General features: G+C 35.4%; 1 protein-coding gene across 1 annotated transcript in view; it reads left to right on the plus strand.

The window, feature by feature from the left end:
* The window catches only part of LOC306854942 (inositol 1,4,5-trisphosphate-gated calcium channel ITPR1-like), a 124,063-nt gene that overhangs the window by 33,843 nt on the left and 64,677 nt on the right, over window positions 1-25,543 (plus strand). Inside the window, exons 15-39 of the mRNA XM_079393258.1 lie at window positions 533-693; window positions 989-1,130; window positions 2,214-2,372; window positions 3,972-4,144; window positions 4,274-4,393; window positions 6,139-6,324; window positions 6,476-6,727; window positions 6,821-6,962; window positions 7,047-7,200; window positions 7,318-7,508; window positions 7,706-7,838; window positions 7,915-7,966; window positions 8,045-8,210; window positions 8,357-8,530; window positions 8,953-9,021; window positions 9,292-9,429; window positions 12,475-12,600; window positions 13,574-13,774; window positions 13,855-14,106; window positions 15,158-15,283; window positions 15,624-15,752; window positions 18,993-19,113; window positions 19,289-19,473; window positions 23,814-23,962; window positions 24,636-24,747. Of these exons, the coding sequence (XP_079249384.1) occupies window positions 533-693; window positions 989-1,130; window positions 2,214-2,372; window positions 3,972-4,144; window positions 4,274-4,393; window positions 6,139-6,324; window positions 6,476-6,727; window positions 6,821-6,962; window positions 7,047-7,200; window positions 7,318-7,508; window positions 7,706-7,838; window positions 7,915-7,966; window positions 8,045-8,210; window positions 8,357-8,530; window positions 8,953-9,021; window positions 9,292-9,429; window positions 12,475-12,600; window positions 13,574-13,774; window positions 13,855-14,106; window positions 15,158-15,283; window positions 15,624-15,752; window positions 18,993-19,113; window positions 19,289-19,473; window positions 23,814-23,962; window positions 24,636-24,747 (3,813 nt within the window). The remainder of the gene's footprint in view (window positions 1-532; window positions 694-988; window positions 1,131-2,213; window positions 2,373-3,971; window positions 4,145-4,273; window positions 4,394-6,138; window positions 6,325-6,475; window positions 6,728-6,820; window positions 6,963-7,046; window positions 7,201-7,317; window positions 7,509-7,705; window positions 7,839-7,914; window positions 7,967-8,044; window positions 8,211-8,356; window positions 8,531-8,952; window positions 9,022-9,291; window positions 9,430-12,474; window positions 12,601-13,573; window positions 13,775-13,854; window positions 14,107-15,157; window positions 15,284-15,623; window positions 15,753-18,992; window positions 19,114-19,288; window positions 19,474-23,813; window positions 23,963-24,635; window positions 24,748-25,543) is intronic.

The following is a 25,543-nucleotide window of genomic DNA, read 5'->3' on the forward strand; positions in this document are numbered from 1 at the left end:
CTGAAATGTTTAGCAGCTTTTGAATTATTATTATTATTATTAATATAATTATAATAATAATAATAGTAATTATTATATATTTAATTATTTAAATTATTATATTATATTATATTATATTAATAATTTATCATCTTAATAAATATATAAGTATTGTTTTAAATATAATTAACATTAATGAATGTGAAATATTAAAATCTTATTTTAAATAAACATAATATGCCATGGTGATTTCTTTTTTTTATGAAGAATTGATAAATATATAAAGAATATATAAAATGTGAAGTATATAAATATATAAATAAAATATATAAATAAAGTCTGTAAAATAGGAAGTTATAGAATGTAAAAAAACAAATATATAAAAAATAATTTTAAATAAACATAATATGACATGGTGAAGTCTATGTAAAATATAAAAGTTATAGAATAGAATGTGTTATAATAGACGTCATCTTCAATATAATATTGTTGCTGTTATCATGTTATCTTCATATTACTGTTGCACTAAATTGCAGTTTGTTTTCTCCTTCAGATTGGCACATCACCTGTCAAAGAAGATAAAGAGGCCTTCGCCATTGTGCCGGTCCCTCCTGCGGAGGTGAGGGACCTAGACTTTGCCAACGATGCCAGTAAAGTGTTGGCATCCATCGCTGGCAAGCTAGAGAGGGGCACAATCACCCAGAATGAAAGAAGGTACGACCTCTGAGAGTATTTGGAATAGGAATGTGCTTGAGTCCTTTAGCGACCTCTGACTAAATTGCTTGGTATGACCTCATTTAACACTTCACGTTGTTTTACTGTATCAACTGTGTACAAACTGTACGTGGGAACCATTCCCAGAGGTCTAAACTGGAAATTCAAAAGCATTGCTGTGATGAATGTGCAACATTTTCCACCACTTCTAGTGGAAAATGAAGTATTTTGCCCTTGATTAGGAACTGTTATGGGTTTAAACCAACTTTACCTTCTTTCTCTCTGCATTCTGTAGGTTTGTCACTAAGCTTCTCGAGGACCTTGTGTTTTTCGTGGTGGACATTCCCAACAATGGCCAGGATGTTTTGGAGATCATGGTCAATAAACCCAACCGTGAACGGCAGAAACTCATGCGAGAGCAGAATATCTTAAAACAAGTAGGATGTTCTTCAATACCTCACCCTTCACCACTTGTAGTGCTTAAAAGGGCATGCCCTTCACCTTAAAATTAATGTGCTCTACGACTAATCAACTAGCCTAAAAGCCTCAGAAAACATTGTTTGCATATGCAATCCATTTGAAAAAAATGAATCAAACAGTCAAATAATTATATATACCTTATTATCCATGTTGTTATTATTTTCCATCAAATGGTTAAAACTTACACATTGACGGCAACAAAAGCAGCAGATGGGCTGAATGAAAATGCAGATTCCCTCTCTGACCGCAGGTGGCGCTTTTGAACAAGCAGAAATACAGCGAACACCATGGTTACCCTTGTAAACGCTGCACTAATAAACACCATTTATATTGAGATAACATGAAAAAAAGTCAGTTCCCTTTCATTCATAATGTTTACTGCTTTAAACCTTTATTGTACGTAAGAGGCACAAAGAAAATGCATGCATGCAACATTTACTTTGTTTTTGGCTCCAGATATCCATGTTTCAAAATAATGTATTATTTTAAAAACGTAACATTAAAATGACTAAATTTCCACTAGTCAACTAGTAGTTCCAATTTTGACTAGTCTTACACATCCCTGGTTTAGAATAACATTTAAAAGATTAAATGAGTAAAAGAGTAAATTAGTATTTTTTTCCATCTGCAACCATCTTGATCATCAAAAACTCATAAAAAGTCTTTCATTTTGTAACTGCCAACTTAAACCTATTAACTTTTTGGTCAGGATGGTTGGTTCCAGAGACCATATTTGAATGGTATACAGTTTAGTATATAGTTATTTAGTATACTGTTTGGTATATAGTTTTGAAAATGATTTTTTTTTTCGCAACGATGCCATAGAACAACCATTTTTGGATCTCTAAAGAACCTTTCAGTGAACAGTTCTTAAAAGAGTTGTCTTTTTTATTGTAATAAATATTAAAATAATCTGAAGAACTTTTTTTTTTACTATAGAGAACCTTTCATCAATGCAAATAAGGAGCCTTTATTTTTAGGAGTGTAGATACATCAGATGTATTATTCATTCTGGTCTCCATTCTTCCTCCATCAAACAGATCTTTAAGCTGCTTCAGGCCCCATTCACAGACAGCGGTGATGGTCCCATGTTGCGTCTGGAGGAGCTGAGTGACCAGAGACACGCACCCTTCAGGCACATCTGCAGACTGTGCTACCGTGTGCTGCGACATTCACAGCAGGACTACAGGAAGAACCAGGTGGGTCTGCAGGAGACCTCATACAATGATTTATATGATATTTAACGAACATTTCAATATTGTTTTTTATCTGAACTGTTTTTTTTTTCCTCATTAAAAAAACATTGTGAATGCAGGACCCAAAGTCCCAGTGCTTCCCCTGTTGATTTGTTTGTTCTTGAAAGCAAGTTAATTCAGCTTGCCTTCATTTTGACTGTCTCTGATATATTCATAAACTTTAAGATGTTATCGGTGTCTGCAGGCATGAGTGTGATTTGCTGTGGTTTCCAACATTACACATGTCTAATGCACACTTTTTAAAGTCTTAAACCATTCTAAAAAAACTATATATAATGCCGTCTATCCTCAAACTTTGAACTTTCAAAGGTTTCAAAATTCAGTATCCGCACTGACTAACTTTGACTCTTAATTGATTCTGCTGTAGATGATATTGATGTATAAAAACAATTGTACAGTACATATGTTATGCATATGGTAAGGTACAAATAAATACATATTATAAGAAAATGAAAGTGTTTTTTGCATGCATGCATGTCAACCTGTTTTTGGGGACTCCCAAAACCAAAACATGAACCTTTCATAACCCATAATAGGGACACTTTAATATGAATTAATAGTGCTCAAATGTTTAGAGTCAGTAATTTTTCACAGGAGACTTTGTGCATTTTTAGATTTTCAAAAAAACACCATTTAGTATGTTTTTTTTAAACCTTTTGAATTACGGGGACATAGGCAGTGTCCTCATAAACCACCTTCATATTGTAATGCCTCTGTCATACCCATGTCATTATACAAATTTGTGTCCTCATAAACCACATAAACATGCACACATATATACACACACACACACACACACACAATCTCTCACACACACACTCACAAACACTCACACACTTTATGGATATTCTTTATGGATAATTAATTTACTGTATGAATCAAACCATAAGGGATGTTTAACAAAAGTTATTTGCATTCTTTATATGGCGAAATTAAATTATAATCAAAGTGTCATACTAAACCCAGTCATTCATAGAAATGTTGATGCAGACATCTTCAGAGGACATTAGCTGAAAATATAGCCATAAAGTGCTTGTTTTATGGAATAATTTACTCTGTTTTATTTATTTGTATATTTATTAACTTACAATAACAAAGGGATTGGATATAAATAAATTGGGATTTAAATATTTTAATTAGTTATTATCAGTGTTATTTCCGTATCTGTGAGATTATTTTTTTGTGTGAATATTTTGAGTTCGATTTTAGGTTTTATGTTTGCATTTTACTTTTAGGGATTTTGTTTTTTTGTCTGTTTTTTTTATTTTATTTTTGTTTGGACTTAAAATTTTTTTTTGTATTTATTAGGTTTTAGTTATTTTAGTGCTTCAATTCAAACTAAACAAAAATGAGAATTGTTGCTTTTAGCGGAGGTTTTTTTGTTGTTGTTTTTTTCAGTTAATGTTCAGTTTAATGGGTTCATCATCTATCCTCATTAAATGTGTTTTTAAAACAAAACAGACTCAAAAAGTGAATGGGTGACAGGTGTGGTGGATGAGCGAACAGATGTATTCACTTTGTCTCTTTGTGCCCTCTGTCCAGGAATACATCGCCAAGCAGTTCCGCTTCATGCAGAAACAGATCGGCTACGACGTGTTGGCCGAAGATACAATAACGGCTCTCCTCCACAACAACCGCAAACTCTTGGAGAAGCACATCACGGCGGCAGAAATTGACACGTTTGTCAGCCTTGTGCGGAAAAACCGTGAACCAAGGTGGGAGAGAGTGCAAAGACAAAATGGCTTTTCTGTCCAAAAGTTTGAGAGCAATGCTTAAACTTGTTTGCTTATGTACATGCCCAGAAAGATAGATAGAAATCTGACATGTTTCCATGTGCTGTTTAGGTTTCTGGACTACCTGTCCGATCTGTGTGTGTCAATGAACAAGTCCATCCCAGTGACTCAGGAGCTGATCTGTAACGCGGTGCTGAATCCTGCCAATGCTGACATCCTTATAGACACCAAGTGAGACATTTTTGAAAATCATGTAGTGATTATATAGTGAATTATTAGATGCTAAGATTAGTTTTTAATTATTTCATTAGTGTTTTTATCTAATATAATTTCAGTTTAAACAACTTATAAAACATTTGAGATTTTTTTATGCTTTAATTCTCTTAATATCACCAGCGCTCCATTTAATTTGACCAAAAATACTGTAATATTGGGAAATAATATTACTATTTAAAATAACTGTGTTCTATTTGAATATATTTTAAAATGTAATTTATTCCTGTGATCAAAGCTGAATTTTCAGCATCATTACTCCAGTCTTCAGTGTTACATGATCCTTCAGAAATCATTCTAATATGCTGATTTTCACCTCAATGAACAATTCTTATTATTATCTGTTGAAAACAGTTAATATTTCTGTAGAAAGTTTTATTTAAAACAAAATCTTTCAAAAATTATAAAAGTCTTTACTGTCACTTTTGATCAATGTAATGCATCGTGCTAAATAAAAGTATTAATTACTTTAATAAAAATTACTGACCCTAAACATTTGAGCTCTATTAATTAATATTAAAGTGTCCCTATTATGGGTTATGAAAGGTTCATGTTTTGGTTTTGGGAGTCCCCAAAAACAGGTTGACATGCATGCATGGACTCTTCTCTATTAATTCTCTAATTGAATGAACGCACATATCTTCAGGTCATTGTGTATATTATTACTGTTCTTGTATATATTTTTGTGTATTGTATCCTGTTTTATGCATGCTTACGATAGATCACTAGTTAATATCACTTTAGCTGTACCATATTTAGTCTCTATCAATTCGTCTTCGGATGATCTAAATGAGAGTGAACATTACATGTTGATGCCTATGCAACATATTAGTGTCCTAAGAATCTTTAGTAGTTTGTGCATTAACCCAGCCGAATTACCTATGCAAATTACTAAATAATAAAAGTTGTGTGCACAAATTACATGAGTTTCTGGCTCTGCCTTGCAAATGAAATGTCTCTTTACGATTTTGACCCTCGCTACATGCTCTAATGCATTAATAGTAAGGTATTTTCTGTGGCCAAGGAAATATCCTTTCTTAGAGTTGATATTAACTTGCACTGAATGTTCGCTGGACGGACAGATCAGTTGATGGCAATTTAATTCTGCTATAGTTATTACTGTCAGCCGATATAAATAATTGTAATTAATCATAATTAATTGTAATTATTTATATACAGTTCCCTTTTGAGCTAAAATTTGCTACTTCATGTTGACGTCAACATGAAACGGCTTGGGATTCGTTTTAAAAATGACTCGTTTCAATGATTCAGAGTCGACTCTTTCTTTTGAGAGACAAGAACTTTATACACGGTGCACTTTCAGATTTAAAACTTTGCAGGATGTTTTCATTCACTTAGAGCTGTGTTACAGACTGCATGAAAGGTCATTTTCAAAAATCCATAATAGGGGCACTTTATTAAATGTCTTTATTTAATTAATTTATTTGTTGTGAAGTGACATATTTGAGAAGTTCTAAGGAATGCTCTGAATTACTTTAAGTAATTTAAAGGCAGTGATGGGCATTATCTGTCTCTTTCTATAAGGCTAAGATCATGTAATAGGCTTCACGTGATACATTTTTTTCAAAGAAGAAAAACTTCAACTCAACACATTGTAGTTGTACAAAATCTTTGTCATTCTAATTTTGAATTATGAGTTGTTTGTTGCCAGTTAAATTCTATATGTTTGTCTCTCGACCCAGGCTGGTGTTGTCTCGGTTTGAGGTGGAGTCTGGAGAGGGTCCAGTGGAGTCAGAGGAGGATGAGGAGGAGGTGTGGTTGTTTTGGAAGGACAGCGGTAAGGAGATCAAAAGTAAGAGCGTCAGAGAGCTGGCGCAGGATGCTAAAGAAGGCCAGAAAGAGGACCTGGAGGTCATTAGCTACTACAGGTCAGCCAACAGGAAATAAACCAAGGGTCAAAGTTTATCAGGGCAAAACCCAAAAATGCTTTAATGTTCAAAATGAAAAAAAAAAAAAAAAAAAAAATCAAAACATCAGTTCTCTCAGTAACATCCTCTCCTGGATCATTGTCTTTCTCAGATACCAGCTGAACCTGTTTGCACGGATGTGTTTGGACCGCCAGTACTTGGCCATAGAGAAGATATCAGGCCAGCTGGATGTAGACCTGATCCTGCGCTGCATGTCGGATGAAGACCTACCCTACGACCTCCGTGCCTCGTTCTGCCGGCTGATGCTTCACATGCATGTAGACCGTGACCCGCAGGAACAGGTCATGCCTGTGAAATACGCCAGGCTGTGGTCCGAGATCCCGTCAAAAATCGCCATCGATGAGTATGTTGAAGTGTTTTTTAAACCACCTTCCATTTATTAGTTTTCTGTAGTTGTCTCAACCCAAGTGCATTCAATGTTGTATTTTGGTTTTAGCTATGATAATGACGGAACCAGTAGAGATGAGATAAAGGAGCGCTTTGCGCTCACTATGGACTTTGTGGAGAACTATCTCAGAGATGTGGTCTGTCAGAATATTCCTTTCTCTGATAAAGAGAAAAACAAACTGACTTTTGAGGTAAGTCACCCATCCAGCATGTGCACGAGTGAGGAGCGTGGGCTGTTACTGGATGTGACTAACTCTTGTTTTTGTGTTTTTAAGGTTGTGAACTTAGCAAGAAACCTTATTTACTTTGGCTTTTACAACTTCAGTGACTTGTTGCGTTTGACTAAGATCTTGTTGGCCATTTTGGACTGCGTTCATGTCAGCACCATCTATCCCGTCAACAAAATGGAAAAAGGAGACGAGTCCAAAAGTAAAGAATTGTTATGGCAGTTTGAGTCTTTGTTGGTCCTGTGAATGATATTCAAATAGTGACTAAAGCTGTGTGATTCATTAGAGAATTAGAGTTTGTTGGAAATGTTTCTCACAGGTAGCAATGTAATGAGATCCATCCATGGCGTTGGGGAGCTGATGACCCAGGTGGTCCTAAGAGGAGGCGGATTCTTACCCACAACCCCCACAACACCCCCTGATGGTGATGTGGTGAAGACCCAGACAGAACCAGAGAAGGAAGACATTCTGGTGATGGACACCAAACTGAAGATCATAGAAATCCTACAGGTGATTAAAAACCTATAATTTAATAAGAAAATATTTTTAAAATATACTTAAAATGTATTTAATTGTATTTAATTTTATATATCTGAAGAACCATAATTTCAACCAAACAGTTAGTTAACTTCAAAATGTTGAATGCAGGTAAAAAAATAGAGTTGAAATCTGGTGCAAAACTGAACCTTGTGTTTTTTGTTGTTCAGTTTATACTGAATGTACGACTGGACTACAGGATCTCCTGCTTGCTCTGTATCTTCAAACGTGAGTTTGACGAGAGCAACACGCAAACGGATGCAGCGCCAGCTGCGAATGCAGACGGGCCCAACTGTATCCCAGGTAGGCAGTATGTCCCGATCACTATCACCCACAAGTTACTTTACAGATTATGTGAGTTTTTCTGTGTGTTTCACAGCTCTGGACTTTGAGAACATTGAAGAACAAGCAGAAGGAATTTTTGGTGGAAGGTAATGATTCATTTCTTGAATAAGAAGGTGCTTTGTAAGAGAACGTAAGTATGTAAATGTAGTTTTTTCTGAACTCAGTGAGGAGAACACACCTCTGGATCTTGATGACCACGGTGGAAGAACATTTTTGAGGGTTCTGCTCCATCTCACTATGCACGACTATCCACCGCTTGTGTCTGGAGCGCTACATTTGCTCTTCAGACACTTCAGCCAGAGACAAGAAGTGCTCATGGCTTTCAAACAGGTATGTAGCACGATGCTACATTGCTATTTTAAATCATTTTAATGAATGGTATTTTCATTTTAATCCATTTTTGCTGTTGATTTTTCAAAGCTTACAAATGTTTGTATTTTAATTCATCATGCATCCCTCCCCTTTTTTCCCTATAGGTTCAGCTTCTAGTGACCAGTCAGGATGTTGACAACTACAAGCAGATCAAATCAGACCTTGACCTGCTGCGATCTAATGTGGAAAAATCTGAGCTCTGGGTGTATAAGCGACAGGGTGATGAAGGCATGGATGCAGGAGACGGACTCCCAGCAGAGTCTGACCACAAAAAGAAGGTGGCAGCATTTATTATTTAAGCCAGAGACCCACAATTACATATTTATGAGTGTTGGCTGGCCTACAATATTGGTTATAGTGCCATATGTTCTAACATTCTTTATGATGCTTACATTGCATAATTATTGCCATTGTTACTAACGTTTTTGTGTTGGCTATACAATTTAGCTGAATTTTTAACAAAAAGCTTTGTTGGCACCATATTATATATCAGAGCAAAAAAGAATGAAAGGGGTATAATTCATCATATGCAAATTTTACCTTTTTTTCTTGTAATTGAAACCTTATAGCTCACTTTTTCTATTTTTGCACAATTACCTTTTTTTCTGGGGCAGTCTTTTGTACATAATAGCCATTATTATTTGAATGAAATAGAACATTAACAGTTTCTTTATTTAGCCTTTGTCTGCTCTTTATGTAGAGGGACTCTGGTTCGGGCAAAAAAAAGACAGATGGAAATGGCAGTGACAATTACAGCGACGTGAAGGAGGTAAAGTGTCGTTCACACATGAACATTCAGTATTTTAAGGTAGGGTCTTATGTATAAAGTAGTTAATGCATCTAAGTACTATAAAAAGCTAATTATATAGCCACTTTAACTAAAGAAGATCTAATTATACAGTCCTGAAGTGTACATCTGGAGGAGAAATATAAAACCACATATAAAAGCTATTGCAGACTGATCTGCTTTAATAAACACTGTTTATTCACTTCATTGACAGCTCTTCAGCTCATCGTCTGTCTGTCATTCTATCTCTAGATCCTCCTGCGTCTCAGCAAACTTTGTGTACAGGAAGGACCATCAGGGAAGAAGAGTAAGAAACAGCAGCAGAGGCTGTTGAGGAACATGGGAGCTCATTCAGTGGTGCTTGAGCTGCTGCAGATCCCTTATGAGAAGGTGCAGTATATGAGTGAGAAGTAGTGTAGAGGTCTTCTCGACCCGAATCTCTTCTTACTCGATCCCGAGTGCATTTTCCTGATGAATCTCATATCTATTAAACGGATTTCTGTGTATGAGGTAACAGACGTATTTTCCGGTCTTATCAGGTCCATTTGGAAAAAGCACCTTTATTTTAAATTACCCAAGACCCAAGGTCACTAATACCAAACCCGACCCATGTCCGAGGCAATGGCAAAGTTTTGTACCCGAACCTGCTTGGGTTTCGGGGGTCAGACCTTCCAAGTGGACCCATGAAGACCTCTAGTCTAGTACACTCGAGTTCAATAAGTGTGGTACTGACAGAATGATTTTTATGACATTTGGTTCTGTTAATGCTTCTCGAACGTTCATTCTTCAGCTGATGCGGATGGAAAACTGTACTAAAACATCTGCTGTTCAGCAATTCCACGACGCTGCTACTGAATCTACTGTACAGCATTCAGAGCAGTCAGATTCCTGTCTTAAAGACTCCTATGATCCGGTTCTTTTTAGTGAATCAAAAACATGCAACACGCCCAGTGTAGTCTGATTCCTGAATGAATCACTTCTACGATCCAGTTCATTTTCAGAATCAGAATCAGAATGAGCTTTATTGGCCAGGTGTGTTTACACATACAAGGAATTTGTTATAGTGACAGAAGCTCTACAGTGCAGCAGAAAGACAGCAACAGGACAGGACACAGAGAATACACTGCAAAAAATGCTTTTCTTAGATGTTTTGTCTTGTTTCCAGCCAAAAAATTCTTAAATTAAGAAGGATTTTCTAGACAAGTAAAAATTTTTGTTTTGTTTTCAGAAAGTTGTTTTTTCTGAAAACAAGACAATAATTTTTACTTGTCTAGACAATCCTTCTTGATTTAAGAATTTGTTTTAGATATTTTGGCTGAAAACAAGACAATCTAAGTAAGAAAAGCATTTTTTGCAGTGTAGAAGAATAATATACAAATAGGCAATGTGCAAAATAGCAAAGACACAATATATAATATAGACAATTACATTTGAAATGAAAAAATAAGTATGTGTGGTGAATAAATAAAAACCGTATAATAGTGTTGTGTGTTCCACGTTTAATGTCAAGTGTTCATGAGATGGATTGCTTGAGGCAAGAAACTGTTTCTGTGTCTGGTCGTTCTGGTGCTCAGAGCTCTGTAGCGTCGACCAGACGGTAACAGTTCAAAGAGGGAGTGTGCTGGATGTGCGGGGTCCAGAAGGATTTTACCAGCCCTTTTGCTCACTCTGGATAAGTACAGTTCTTGGAGAGTGGGGAGGGTTGTAGCAATGATTCGCTCAGCAGTCCGGACTACCCTCCGTTATCTTCTGAGGTCAGATTTGGTAGTTGAGCTGAACCAGACAGTTATTGAAGTGCAGAGACTAGATTCAGTGATGGCGGAGTAGAACTGTTTCAGTAAGTCCTGTGGCAGGTTGAACTTCCTCAGCTGGCAAAGGAAGTACAGCCTCTGCTGGGCCTTTTTCACAATGGACTCAATGGGAATGTCCCACTTCAGGTCCTGAGAAATTGTGGTGCCCAGGAATCTGAATGACTCCACTGCAGTCACAGTGCTGTTCATGATGGTGAGTGGGGGGAGTACAGGGGGGTTTCTCCTGAAGTCCACAATCATCTCCACAGTTTTGAGCGTGTTAAGCTCCGGGTTGTTAAGACTGCACCAGACAGCCAGCTCCTTAACCTCCTGTCTGTAAGCAGACTCGTCACCGTCCTGGATGAGGACGATCAGTGTGGTGTCATCTGCAAACTTCAGGAGCTTGACAGAGGGGTCTTTAGACGTGCAGTCGTTCATATAGAGGGAGAAGAGCAGTGGGGAGAGAACGCAACCCTGAGGAGCTCCAGTGCTGATGGTGCGGGTGTTGGATGTGAATTTTCCCAGCCTCACTATCTGCTGTCTGTCTGTCAGGAAGCTGGTGAGCCAATGACAGACGTAAGTGGGGACGGAGAGCTGTGTCTGTTTATTCTGAAGGGTGTCCGGGATGATGGTGTTAAAAGCGGAGCTGAAGTCTACAAACAGGATCCTCACATAAGTCCCTGGTCTGTCCAGATGCTGCAGGAAGAAGTGCAGTCCCATGTTGACTGCATCATCCACAGACCTGTTTACTCTGTAGGCAAACTGCAGGGGGTCCAGTGGAGGCCTTTAGATAAGCCAAAACCAGTCTTTCAAATGATTTCATGGCCACAGACGTTAGAGCCACAAGTCTGTAGTCATTAAGTCCTGTAATTTTGGGTTTCTTTGGGACAGGGATGATGGTGGAGCGTTTGACGCATGAGGGGACTTCGCACAGCTCCAGTGATCTGTTGAAGATCTGTGTGAAGATGGGGGCCAGCTGGTCAGCACAGGTTTTTAGGCGTCCGTTTTGTTGGGTAGAGAGTGGATATTCGCTAGATGGATGCTAGGCAACGCCGTTTTAAATCCGTGCTGACGAAGCTTCACAAGCGCGCCGGCTCGCTTCCCATGTCTGCGCGTCCTGAAGCTTTTGACCAGAGCTACGGCTCCGCCAACTACAATGTCCAGCAAAACGTCCGAATAATCAAAATCCGGTAAAAGATTTTGTGGTGTTCTGCTGAATGTTTAGCAGATCATCCCTGGTAAAACTGATAGTGTTTAAGAAACAAATAAACAAAAATTAAAATTCTACCAGTGTAGTCTTACATATAACAACCAGTGTAGTCTGATTCTTGAATAAATGGCTCATCTGATCCAGTTCTTCTTTGTGAATTAAAACACACAGCACATCCAGTGTTGTCCATTTCTAGCATGAATGGCTCCTATGATTTGGTTCTTTTAATTAATAAAAACACTGAAGAATCAGTCAGAGCAGTTGCACAATTTATTACTTTTCTTAAAAATGATTTACTGTTTTATTAAAATATGAACAGGTGCTTACATTAAATATGCATCACATTAAAATATGAACAGGTGTAAATGTTCTCCAACTCCAAAAAAAGACAGTTAAAAAAAAAGTGTTAATGCTCAGTGATGTACATTTCGACAGGGTGAGGATGTCCGAATGCAAGAGATTATGAAACTGGCTCATGAGTTTCTTCAGAACTTCTGTGCAGGCAACCAGCAGAACCAGGCTCTGCTCCACAAACACATCAACCTGTTCCTCAACCCTGGGGTGAGCTCTCCATCTCACACACACACACACACACACACCAACCAGGGAAGGATGAGTGTTGGGTGGTTGGGGGCGGTGAGACTGGCGGTGACACAGACGGATGTTCTCAGTTTCCATATTGCTACATCTTAAACAAATCCTTAAACATCATGATGATGATGATTCATAGTTCATCATCATGACATGACGAGATTAACTGTGGTCTTATTTTTGTGGGATTTTTAATGTAACCATGTGTTAATTGCACTGCTTGGGCATTGTTAGTCATGCTATAATAGGTTGTTGAATACACACATTTATTTATTTATTATATATGTGGAAACATGATATTTATAAGGCTGATGCACAACCTGGAGAAACTACTCCAAATCTTATAGTTACATAAACTAAATTGGTTGACTTTTATTTACCACCTCTTTCCCTATTATTTTTGGATAGAAATTGTATTTTTTTAAGTTATATAAATTTACGGTTAGATTTAAAATGTGCATATTTGATAATACAGAAAGAAGTTGGAAATACAATGTTAAGCAAGGGGCAAAAATGACATATTCATGATGAACAAAGATATAAAAAAAGCTTATTGGTGTAATAATATTGATAATAATAATAACAGTAATAATATTTTTAGAGTATTATTATTATTATTATTATTATTCATGCATCTTTTCACAAACAAGCAACTATGCATCACTTTTTCGTTAGAATATCTGTAGTGCTCTTACTCATATAGGATCATTGTTAGATCATATTCTAGATTTTTGTTTGTTATAATGGTTGTGCTTTGTAAATGACAAACAATAATTTTTGTCAAATGTTTCAGCATCACACACATGACTTTTTGCTCACTTTGAACGAATCTCTAGTTCAAATGGACTCTTTTCTGGGGTGCTAGAACAACCAGGAAAGTGTTTGTTTGTAAACTGTGATTTCATCTAAATATATCTGATGTTTTTTGTTTTGTCATGTGTAGATCCTGGAGGCCATCACCATGCAGCACATCTTCATGAACAACTTCCAGCTGTGCAGCGAGATGAACGAGCGCGTCGTACAGCACTTCGTCCACTGCATCGAGACCCACGGCAGACACGTGCAGTACCTAAAGTTCCTGCAGACCATCGTCAAGGCCGAGAACAAATTTATCAAAAAATGCCAGGATATTGTTATGGCCGAGGTGGGTGGCTGAGGTGCTGAAATTGCTTTTGGTTTTGGTAGTTATGTATGGGGTTTAACATGAATACAATTTTTCTACAGTTGGTGAACTCTGGAGAGGATGTGCTGGTCTTTTATAATGACCGGGTCTCCTTCCAGACTCTGGTCCAGATGATGCGTTCGGAGCGTGACCGGATGGATGAAAACAGCCCCCTCATGTACCACATCCACCTGGTGGAGCTGCTGGCCGTCTGCACGGAGGGTAAAAACGTCTACACCGAGATCAAGTGCAACTCCTTGCTGCCGTTGGACGATATTGTCCGTGTGGTTACACACAAAGACTGCATCCCTGAGGTCAGTGGCCTACAGGTTCATGTCGCATAATTTGAGTTAATTTTTTTTCTGCAACGTTGCGTTAATGTGGTATAATCTGTTTACCCTCCCCTAAACGACACATAAAAACAGAAACTGTGCTTGGGCATTTTATATTGGTCAGATGGTCTGTTCCTGTCTAAGTGCAGAATGTTCCTGTCTTAGTGTGTGAATTTTGGACAGAAGCTACAGTGAGTACCAGATAAGTCCAAAGTCTGGATACATGAGACTAGATTGGCACTGGCCTAATGTTCAAAGTCTAAATTAGTGGGTCTGTTTAACTCAAAGGGCCCCCATTGTCTAAGAATGAAAAGCTCAAATCTAATATTTATTCTGTTATGACAAAGCTGTTTGTTTTCAAAATGAAGTACCACAAAGTGGGAGATATATTTAATAATGTACTTGCTGTATGATTAGGGTTACTTGCATGTAATTATGCATTATTTATTATTATTATAATAGTAAGCCCATAGAACGTGTAATAAGGAAACCTTAAAAATAAGATGTTACTGATTAATTTAATACATAAAACGTGTTTTTATTAGCTCTATTTTAATACATAAAACTTTAATTAAATAAATTAATAAAAAAAAAAATATATATATATATTTTTTAAATAAATAAAACATAAATAAGAATGACATTTATTTACATTTTAAAATATTATTTCTTAATACATAAAACTTAATTATTTTTTTAATATATATTTTTTATTTTAAAACAGTTACATGATTTTAATATATAGAACATAAATTTTTATTGCATTTGTATTAATTCTATTTTATTACATAAAACCTAAATTAATTTAAAGGTTTTATTAAAAACAGTTCAATTATATCATTTAGAATTTGAGTTCAGTTACATTTTTTTAAAGACATAAGAAAAAATAATTCAAATTACTAATACAAAAAACTTAAATTAATTAAATAATTAATCGTCTCCCTAAGTCATGTAGCCATGCAGCACCAGAATATGGCTTACTGATATCTTTGTTGCTAATATTAAGTTGTGTGTATACTGTGTCTTTTATTAGGTCAAAATTGCGTATATCAACTTCCTGAACCATTGCTACGTGGACACAGAGGTCGAAATGAAGGAGATCTACACCAGCAACCACATGTGGAAACTCTTTGAGAACTTTCTGGTTGACATATGCAGGGTAATGGAAGCTGATTCGGGGATTTTTCTCAACCCCAATGAATCGTTTAGGTGTAAAGTACCAAAAAGTACCAATCTGTTGCTTGCTAGCGTGCAACTAACATTGTCTAATTGTTGATTGCCTGTGGGTTTTTTTTTTTTTTAAGTCAAGGAGTGATTCATTATTTGTGGTATGATATGGGTTTTTATTTATATGGCGTCTGAACGTCTCTAGTTGATCCAAGTCCTTTTTTTAGTGCAGCAAAGGGGTGAATCAGTGTTTGTTCTGACTGTGCTTACAGAAGCATATGATTCAAGGCCACAATAATTCTGTCTATTCTTTATGCTTGCTTTGCATCCAGGTCTGCAACAATACAAGTGACCGCAAACATGCTGACACAACGTTAGAAGGCTACGTGACAGAAACCGTGATGAGTATTGTGACGACATTTTTCAGCTCCCCTTTCTCTGACCAAAGCACTAGTTTACAGGTAATGACCCCAATACTGAAATAGTCACGGTATATCTGCACAATTGAAGTGTGTTGCTTTCAGCTGTCAGTTTCAGTTCAATTTTGGTTCACCACCTTCTTCAGTTTCTACAGCGGTTTGATTTTTTTGAAGGAAATGCGTCGTTATCTTTACACATGGGAATATAAGCCCTCCAGATAATATCTTAACCATTTTTCACCTCTTCCTCGCTTAGGTGGCACGTCATATGTACGTAAGTATCTGTAAAAGCACCTCCCCTTCTGTAGCTCTAATCTGCTGGTGTCCTTTGTGGGACCGTAGAATCTGTAGAAGTTCAGGCTGTTTCATCACACTCAGGGATTTCTAAAGAATCAGCTTGACCACTGGCAACAGACGCACCAGCCAGAGCTTTCCAAGAACTCTCCTCTCTCATCAACACGACTTCCCACATCTCCATTTCACAATGAGAGGAACCAGGGCCGATCTTGCCTGTAGATGCTCCACATAGTGTGTGTATGTTTGTAGAGCGTTGGTGGCTGACAGTATAGCTTTTCTTGGAAAACCTGGTATTTTCACTATTGACTATATTTCCATGTATCCCGTCTGACTTTGCTGTCTGAAGATAAAAGAGATCACATGAATGGGACTATATCTGTACCGTACCTTTTATTTTCACTTTCTGAGCTTTAGGCGACCTAAATAGAGTTTAGAGCTTATAACTATAAAGTTGCCTTTACTGTTTGTTTTTACAGATTAAAATAAGTGAAATATTGCATAAAGACAGATATTTTATGGTCATTTTTTCGGTGATAAAATACTACTATAATGTGATAAAAGACTATTTAAATGATAGTATATATATAATTTATTTTGATATTACATTAATACAGTAATGCACATAACAGTAAAGAGGACTAGAAATGTACTTCTCATTTAATTGTAATGTTTTTATTTGTATTTTATAATGTATTTTAATGGGCTTTGGTTAAATTTGATTAATAAGAATATGCCTTAAGCAAAAACTTAAAGTAAACGATCATTTAGGATTTTGGTACAAGTATATAATTACTAATTCTACAGTATGCAATTCATAAAATATTATCTATCTATCTATCTATCTATCTATCTATCTATCTATCTATCTATCTATCTATCTATCTATCTATCTATCTATCTATCTATCTATCTATCTATCTATCTATCTATCTATCTATCTATCTATCTATCTATCTATCTATCATCTAATTATTAATATTATTATTACATATATATACACATATATTTACAATACCATTTATATGTTTTTGAAAGAATTCACTTATGCTCACCAAGGCTATAATTGTAATGTAATATATTCTTCTGAAATGCTGCCACAAATTCAGCATTTTTTGCTTCAGTCTTCAGTGTCACATGATTCTTCAGAAATCACTCGAATATGCTGATTTGCTGCTCAAGAAACATTCCTACTATTATCAATGTTGAAAACAGTTGTTGCTTAATATTTTTGTAGCTATTTAGATTTTTTTCATGACATTTTGATGAGTAAAAAGCTTAAAAACAGCATTTATTTGATGTTAAAATCTTTGTAAGATTATAAATGTCTGGTTTCCTTTGACCAATGTAGATACAGACAAATCTTATTTTTTAATTAATTTATAGATTTATTTTTATTACTTTAGGAAGCAGTTGTAAAGTAGCAAGTGCCTCCTCCTCATACTGTGTCGTGTATCGACCCTAAACCCCATTTATTATTTCCTGGAAGTGTTGCTTCATGACAGCTTCCTTCTCTGATCTCTCACATCTCTCTTTGTTGTGACAGGCCTCCATTTTAGGCAAAATAACTGAGGTACCGCTTTGTAATGACTTCACAGTGGTTGCACATGGAATGTGGTGATGTAGTTTGAGTTAGACTATTCGCTAGTAATCCTGTTTGAGTGGGAAACTAGATCACACACAGAGTTTTTTTTTTTTTTCTCTTCACAATTAAGCCCTTGTGCACACTAGACTAGTCGTCCAGAAAGCGTTTCAACAAGTCTTGCAATTGTAGCGTGGTAAACATGCCATCCTTCCTCTCAGCTTTGCACGTTTCTTGTGAGTGTTGTTGCATTCTCACCCATTGTGTTGGTGGTAAGACGTGGTGTTAGTCACTGCATCATAATTTGTTAACCTTTTAGCCTATATATGTGTAAGAAAATTAGAGAAATGTCCACAAATTTGGGTGTATTTAATTTTTACTGTTTTTTTTTTTATAAGAAACTGATGTGTCAGGTTCAATGTAAGCTAATCTCTATTGATAGCATCTTCTGCTGTGGAATACCACAGAAACCGGTCCCTTAGTTTGTGCAATCAAACAAAAATGGCATGTGCAGTAATTCTATTAGCTTTACTAAGGTCAGACAGTTAAAATGTTTGGGGTCGGTAAGATTTGTTTTTACCTTTTTGGAAAGAAGCCTCTTATGAGCACCAAGGCTGCATTTATTCAATAAACAAAAAAAAAACAAAAAAATGTAATATTGTGAAATTTTTCACCATTTATTTTATCTATTTGTATATATTTTGAAATGTATTTTTTTTCCTGTAATGACAAAGCCGAATTTTCAGCATCATTACTCCAGTCTTCAGTGTCACATGATCCTTCAGAAATCATTCTAATACGCTGATTTGCTGCTCAAGAAATATTTACTATTATTAACGTTGAAAACAGTTGCTGCTTAATATTTTTGTAGATATTTTGTTTGTTTTTCATGAAAGCTGAAAAAATATTTTTGTGAAAACTTTCATTAATTTATTTAATTAATAAAAGCTCAAAAGGTCAGCATTTATTTAAGATATAAATCTGTTGTAGCGTCATACATGTCTTTACTGTGACTTTTGATCAATATAATACGTCCTTGCTTTTCTTAAATAAAATCTAGGAATTATGTTGGCAACATATAACATAAGTGCATTAACCAACATATGAGCTGCTTTAAAACTCCCTGGAATGCCTTGACCCATATACTTTTGAATCTTATGCTGTCGATAGAATTGAACTTCTATTGAACCTTCTATTGAAGATGTTGTTGAAACCAAAAATGATGTACAGATGTTTCATTCCCTTGAATCTTTTGAAAGTGCTCATCACAGAAGTTTCCTCTCAGCTTCTCTATTATTGATGTTTAGTTATTTGTTTCCCCTCCTTTTGTCTCTCTGTGTCTAATATAATCTTTCTCCATCCTTTTCTCAGTTCTCTCTCGTTGTCTTTGCTTTCTTGTTCTCCAGACCCGTCAGCCTGTGTTTGTGCAGCTCCTGCAGGGGGTTTTCAGAGTTTACCACTGTAACTGGCTCGTTCCTGCCCAGAAAGCCTCAGTGGAGAGCTGTATTAAGGTTCTGTCTGATGTGGGTAAGTATTTAACCGTAACAATTCAAACTTTACATAAATGAACCTCATGCAGCTCCGTTTCCATTTATCTTTACATCCGTCCTTCAACTAAAAACCTGAGGCGTAAAGAGATGATTTCATCATTTGCTGTATTAAGTGTGCGTGTAATCGTATTTTCAATTGTCTTTTTTTTTAGCCAAGTGCAGAGCGATCGCCATCCCGGTGGATTTGGACAGTCAGGTGAACAACCTGTTTGTGAAGTCCAACAATGTGGTACAGAAAACCATCCTCAATTGGAGGATGTCAGCTCGCAACGCGTCCAGAAGAGACTCAACGCTCACCACTTCCAAAGATTACAGGAACATCATTGAGAGGCTGCAGGTGAGGGCGGGCTCTCCGGAGAACAGCCAATGACGCAATGTTTTTGGATTAAATGCCACGTCACAATAGCTTTTATCAAGACACACTTAAAAATAGCATTATTTTTTTGAAAATCATTGTTTGGTCATATGGTCGGTTAGTCAATCATGCATATAAAAGCCCTCATCTATATTGTTCCAGACATAGCATTGCAAAATGGAATTTGAAAAGGTGGGGGAACAGGAAATTCCTTCCAGGAATTCACGTGAATTGTTATAAGGAAGTTGAGTCAGGGTGAGATGTAGATCCTGGGAAATTAAGCCTGGTGGAATGTTCTGATAATGTTTGTCTTTTGGCACTAATCTAAGATCCCAACACGCGCACACACACATATTCTATATGGAAAATTTTATGAAACTGGTGCCTTGTCTAGTTTGATAAGATGGTTTTTACTGTAAAATTGTAGACGTTCTATCAGATAAAGAATGCATTTAAGTGATGATAAATTGCATTGCGCCACCACAAGCTAAATTTATACATTTTAGCATATGTTTGTATAAAATACTGCCTTCAGAAAGGCTACAATGTTGATGGTAACAGGCTTTGCAGTTTAATTTGTATAAACTGTACTTGGGAAAAACAAAAAACACTTAATTTGAAAAAGGTTATAATAATTTAAGTGTGGTTTATAATGTAATCGTAAAATTTTGATATTTTATAGAGAATTTGTTTTAGGTATTATTATAGTGTTAAAATTGTGTAGTATTGTAGTATTATACTTTTTCATTTGCATTTCATTTATTATAAAAAAATCATGGCAACAACGTTATCAAACATAACAAAAATGAGTTGACAAAATAATTTAATTTTTTATTGTGGTATATTTTATTGTATTTTCTAGTTTTATTTTTTGGCATAGTTTAATATGTGAAACATATTATGGAAATGCTAGCTAAAGCTAATGCTGGCGTTTGTTTTATTATTTTTGGAAAGAAATTATATTTAAAAGTAAAAATTAAAAGTAAAAACAAAAAATCTAAATATATATTATAAATAAATAATATATTTAAAATAATTATATAAAAAAAAAAAAAAAAAAAAAAAAAAAATATATATATATATATATATATATATATATATATATATATATATATATATATATATATATATATATATATATATATATATATGTATATATATATATATATGTGTATATATATGTATATATACATGTATATATATGTGTATATATATATATATATATATATATATATATATACATACATGTATATATATGTATGTACCTGTACCTCCAGCAGAAATATAGGCCCACAACATCAGAAATACAGCAGTATATTTCATTGTACACATGGGGTACTTTTTATCCCTGTGTTCACCAAACACATCTTGAGTGTTTGCTGCTTAAAAGCTATTTTTTTTAGTTTCATCTGACCATAGAAGCCAGTCCCATTTGAAGTTCCAGTCGTGTCTGATAACTGAATATGCTGGAGTTTGTTTTTGAATGAGCGAGGATAATTTTTCTTAAAACCCTCCCAAACAACATGGGGTGATGTAGGTGCTGTTTGACAATTTTTTTTTAGGGTTTTCTGACCCCGAGACTCAACTATTTTCTGCAATTCTCCAGCTGTGATCCTTGGAGTGTCTTTAGCCTCTCAAACTCTCCTTCTCACCGTGCATTATGACGATATACTGTAGACACACGTCCTCTTCCAGGCAGTTTCGTAACATTTTATGTTGGAAATTTTTAATTATTGCCCTGATGGTGGAAATGGGAATTTTCACTGCTCTAGCTCTATTCTTAAAGCCACTTCACTAATTTGTGAAGCTCAATTATCTTTTGCTGCACATCAGAAATATTCTTTGGTTTTTCTCATTGTGATGGATGATTAATGGAATTTGGGCTTTGTTTTCCCTCCTATTTATATTTCTGTGAAACAGGAAGCCATGGCTGGATAATTTCATGTTCATAATCACCCTGGAGTGCTCAAAATTGTGAATATGAATGGGAATATACTTCAGAGATATTTTACTCATAGGAATTTCTAGGGGTGCCAAAAATTGTGTCCAACGTGTATTAGAGAATTTTTTTTTTTCATAATGATATTTCCCCCCATTTAAAATTCTTATTATTCAATGAAAGGTTAGATTTTTAGTTAGTGATCAGAAAGATTTTTATTGTTTTATAAAGATTTTTTTTTTAATGCTCATCAAGCCTGTGTTTATTTGATTAAAAATACAGAAAAAATATAATATTGTGAAATATTATTACGATGTAAAATAAAGTTTATATACATTAAATATACATTAAAATCAAATTTATTCCTTTCATGCAAAGCTGAATTTTCAGCATCATTACTCCAGTCTTCAGTGTCACATGATCTTTCAGAAATTATTCTAATATGCTGATTTGCTATCAGTGCTGGGAGCATTTATTCAAAATATAAATATTTTAATATAGCAAATTTTTATTCTTTCTTTTTTTGAAAGAAATTACTTTTATTCAGCAAGGATGTGTTAAATTTATAAGAAGTGAGAGCAAAGATTTATATTGTTAGAAAAGATTAATATTTTGAATAAATGCTGTTCTTTTTAACTTTTTATTCATATTTTTTTAAACGCAGAGCATGTTTGGTTAAGTGACCCATATAATGCCATTAAAACGGATACAGCACTTTCTACTGATACATTTCCAGCGGTATCAAGAAGCCCCTGCTGTTGTGTTTAACAGAGGAACAGCATTAATTTTCTTTGAAAGGTGCAATGTTGAAATGCTGAAAAAAGACACTTTGTCATCAGAAGTTGGTGTTGTGGGTAGAAACATGCATTTCCTCTTGTTTTAAAATGCTGCTTTCATACTCCACTCAGAAGATAGTGAAGGGGGATAGAGGTCAGTGGAGGGGTGTCATCTAGCCTGGGGGAGGGGAAGGGTGAGTTAGTGAGTTGCGGTAAACCACGGCTTCATCACGTCTGTCTCCACCCCCGTGCAGCTGTGGCGTGAGTTGGCGAGTATTCAGACACGTTTGCACAGCTCACGTCTGTGCTATGAGCCTTAGGGCTGCTGGATTCAGCCCTCGCTTTCAAAACAAATTATGCCCTTGGTGCTGAGAATATTTGTGGTCTGTGTCCAAAAATGGCTTTTTACCACACCTGCTAGTGCCAATGAAAATATACAAGACTGCTTCTTACACAGAGACGGAGACTCGCTCACTTCATGTATGATGTTGCAAGTGACACGATCGCCTGTTTGTTACACACATGAAAAGGAAAAATATGTATTATATTGACAAAAAAATGACAATAAAGGCATTTACATGAAAAAAAAAACTAAATAAATAAACAAATAGCTACTGTTCTTTTGTACTTCCTATTTATCAAAGAATCCTGAAATGTATCATGCAAATATTAAGCAGCACAGCTGTTTTCAACAATGATAATCATATTTCTCAAATAGCAAATAAGCATATTAGAATCATGTGATACTGAAGACCAAAGAACAGCTGCTGAATATTCAGCTTTTCCATCATCAGTAAAATGTTACATTTTAAAATAGTACATTTTAAGCATAATATTATATCTAAAATATTATATTTTAAAATATATAAAAATATTTTTGATCAAATAAATGCAGCCTTGGTGAGCAGAAGAGGCATAAAAAAAACCATCCAACGCAAACTTAGTGTGTCATATGTGACCCTGGAGCATAAAACCAGTCATAAGTAGCACAAGTATATTTGTAGAAGTAGCCAAAAATACATTGTATGGGTCAAAATGATCGATTTTTCTTTTTTGCCAAAAATCAGGATAAGTAAAGATCATGTTCCATGAAGATATTTTGTAAATATCAAAACTTTAAATTTTTTTGATTAGTAATACGCATGGCTAAGGACTTAATTTGGACAAATTCAAAGGCGATTTTCTCAATATTTAGAATTGTTTTTTTTTTGCACCCTCAGATTCCAGATTTTCAAATAGTTGTATCTCGACCAAATATTGTCCTATCATAACAAACCATACATCAATGAAAAGCTTATTTATTAAAAAATTACCCTTATTATGACTGTGGTCCAGGGTCACATATATGAAATAAGCCAGTTTCCATCTCCCTGTGAGGTATATGTGCCATACAAATACTTCGTGAGGTTTTAGTTTCTAATATAAAGTTATCAGCCACATTTATGCACTCGTCAGTGTCAGTTTTCCCATTTGGTGCTTGCTGGGTGTCTCTTATACATCCTGTGGTCAAACATAATATGTTGTCACTGTGCTTTACAGATTTAGTTGCACATGATTAAAATAAATGAATTATTGTCTTAGTTTGTGCCTTAATGTGTGTTTGTCAGGACATCGTGTCTGCTCTGGAGGATCGTCTGCGGCCGCTGGTTCAAGCTGAGCTCTCGGTGTTGGTGGACGTACTGCATCGCCCGGAGCTGCTCTTCCCCGAAAACACAGATGCTCGGCAGAAATGCGAGAGCGGAGGCTTCATCTCTAAGTGAGTTTCCTTTTCCTATAAACCTTAAACCATAAAACCATCTTCCTGAACTGAGAGGACAAATGCATTTTTGATCAAATAAATGCAGTCTTGAGGAGCATAAGAGACTTTTTTCAAAAACGTATGAAAAATAAATCACTGGGCTGTATTATGCAGTTGTGCAGTAGTGCTTACTGTCCGTCACCTGTCCTCAGTGTGTGTCCTCGTGCGGTGAGAGACTCCTCTCCATCTGCCAGAGCTACAAAAGAGATTACCTGTGTGTTTGTGTGGCCATCTGTGTTTGTTTGCGTGTGGGAGTAATGCTGAGATGCAGGATTAGCTGATTCAGGAATGGAGTTTCTTTACAATGCAAGCGTCCCTTGTACTGTCAGTGGGAGCAAAATGAAAGTCTATTAACAGCTCAGATCAATCTGGTTTCTTTCTTTTTTTCAGTTTAAGTCAGAGGTCTAAAGATTGCTGTTGTAATTGTGAAGCCATTTAGCAAGCGCTTTTATACAAAGCAGTTTACAGAATATTTATAAGGACAGTCTTACTGCATTAATGTGGGGTCATTTATAAAAAATAAACTAACCATAAATAAAAATTGAAAATGTAAAAGACCAAATATTCATTTTGAGGTCTGCTAAAGATTACATTACAAACTTGTGAGACATACTGTGTTTTTCTCTTTCAGATTAATAAAACACACTAAACAGCTTTTAGAGGAGAACGAGGAGCGTTTGTGTATAAAAGTCTTGCAGACGCTTCGAGAAATGATGACAAAGGACCGTGGCTATGGGGAAAAGGTAACATACATGCTGTAGTTGCATAAAACAAATTAAACATATCCTTCCGCTTACACAAACTTGTCTTCTACAGAACTATTATACATCTTGATGAAATGACAAGAATCCCTTAGTGTGTGTTACTGTATATTTGTCCATATTACCCATACAAATAGTAAAACAGGCCTCACAGGACACATTTCACTCCATCTTTCCACATTACCGTCCAAAATCAAGTTCAGAGGACTATGTTTTTATTAGCCTATATACTTTTATATACATAATTGCACACAAACACACACACATGCATCTGTTCATGACTCATGTTGTCCTCTTAACACTTTAAAAAACATGCTGATTTTCCTAATGTGGTTTTGCATCCAAAAATATATATTTTTTACTAGCACTAAACGAATGAACACCCAATTAACGTCACTAACATATGTGAATGGCCAAGATTTTATCATAACTTTAACTCTGGCTATATCCAATTTCTAATTTAAGACTCCTTGAATAAAAAGTAGAAGGTTTTAATTCTATATCTTTTAGATTTGAGATCTTTATGCTAGTGTATTTACAGTGTTGTTTTATTTGATTTGATTAGATTTTTATTGTATATTTGATTTAATTTTATTCTTGGTTTAAAATTATTTCATTTTATTTTTGATCACATATTTTTTGTTTTTTGTTTTGTTTTATTTAGTTTTTTGTTTTGTTTGGTTTTGTTTTGCTTTGTTTTGTTTTATTTTGTTTTGTTTGGTTTTGTTTTGTTTGGCTTTGTTTTGTTTTTTGTTGTTTTGTTTTGTTTTGTTTTTGT

The sequence above is a fragment of the Barbus barbus genome (assembly GCF_936440315.1).
Source record: "Barbus barbus genome assembly, chromosome: 35".
Taxonomy (NCBI): Eukaryota; Metazoa; Chordata; class Actinopteri; order Cypriniformes; family Cyprinidae; genus Barbus; species Barbus barbus.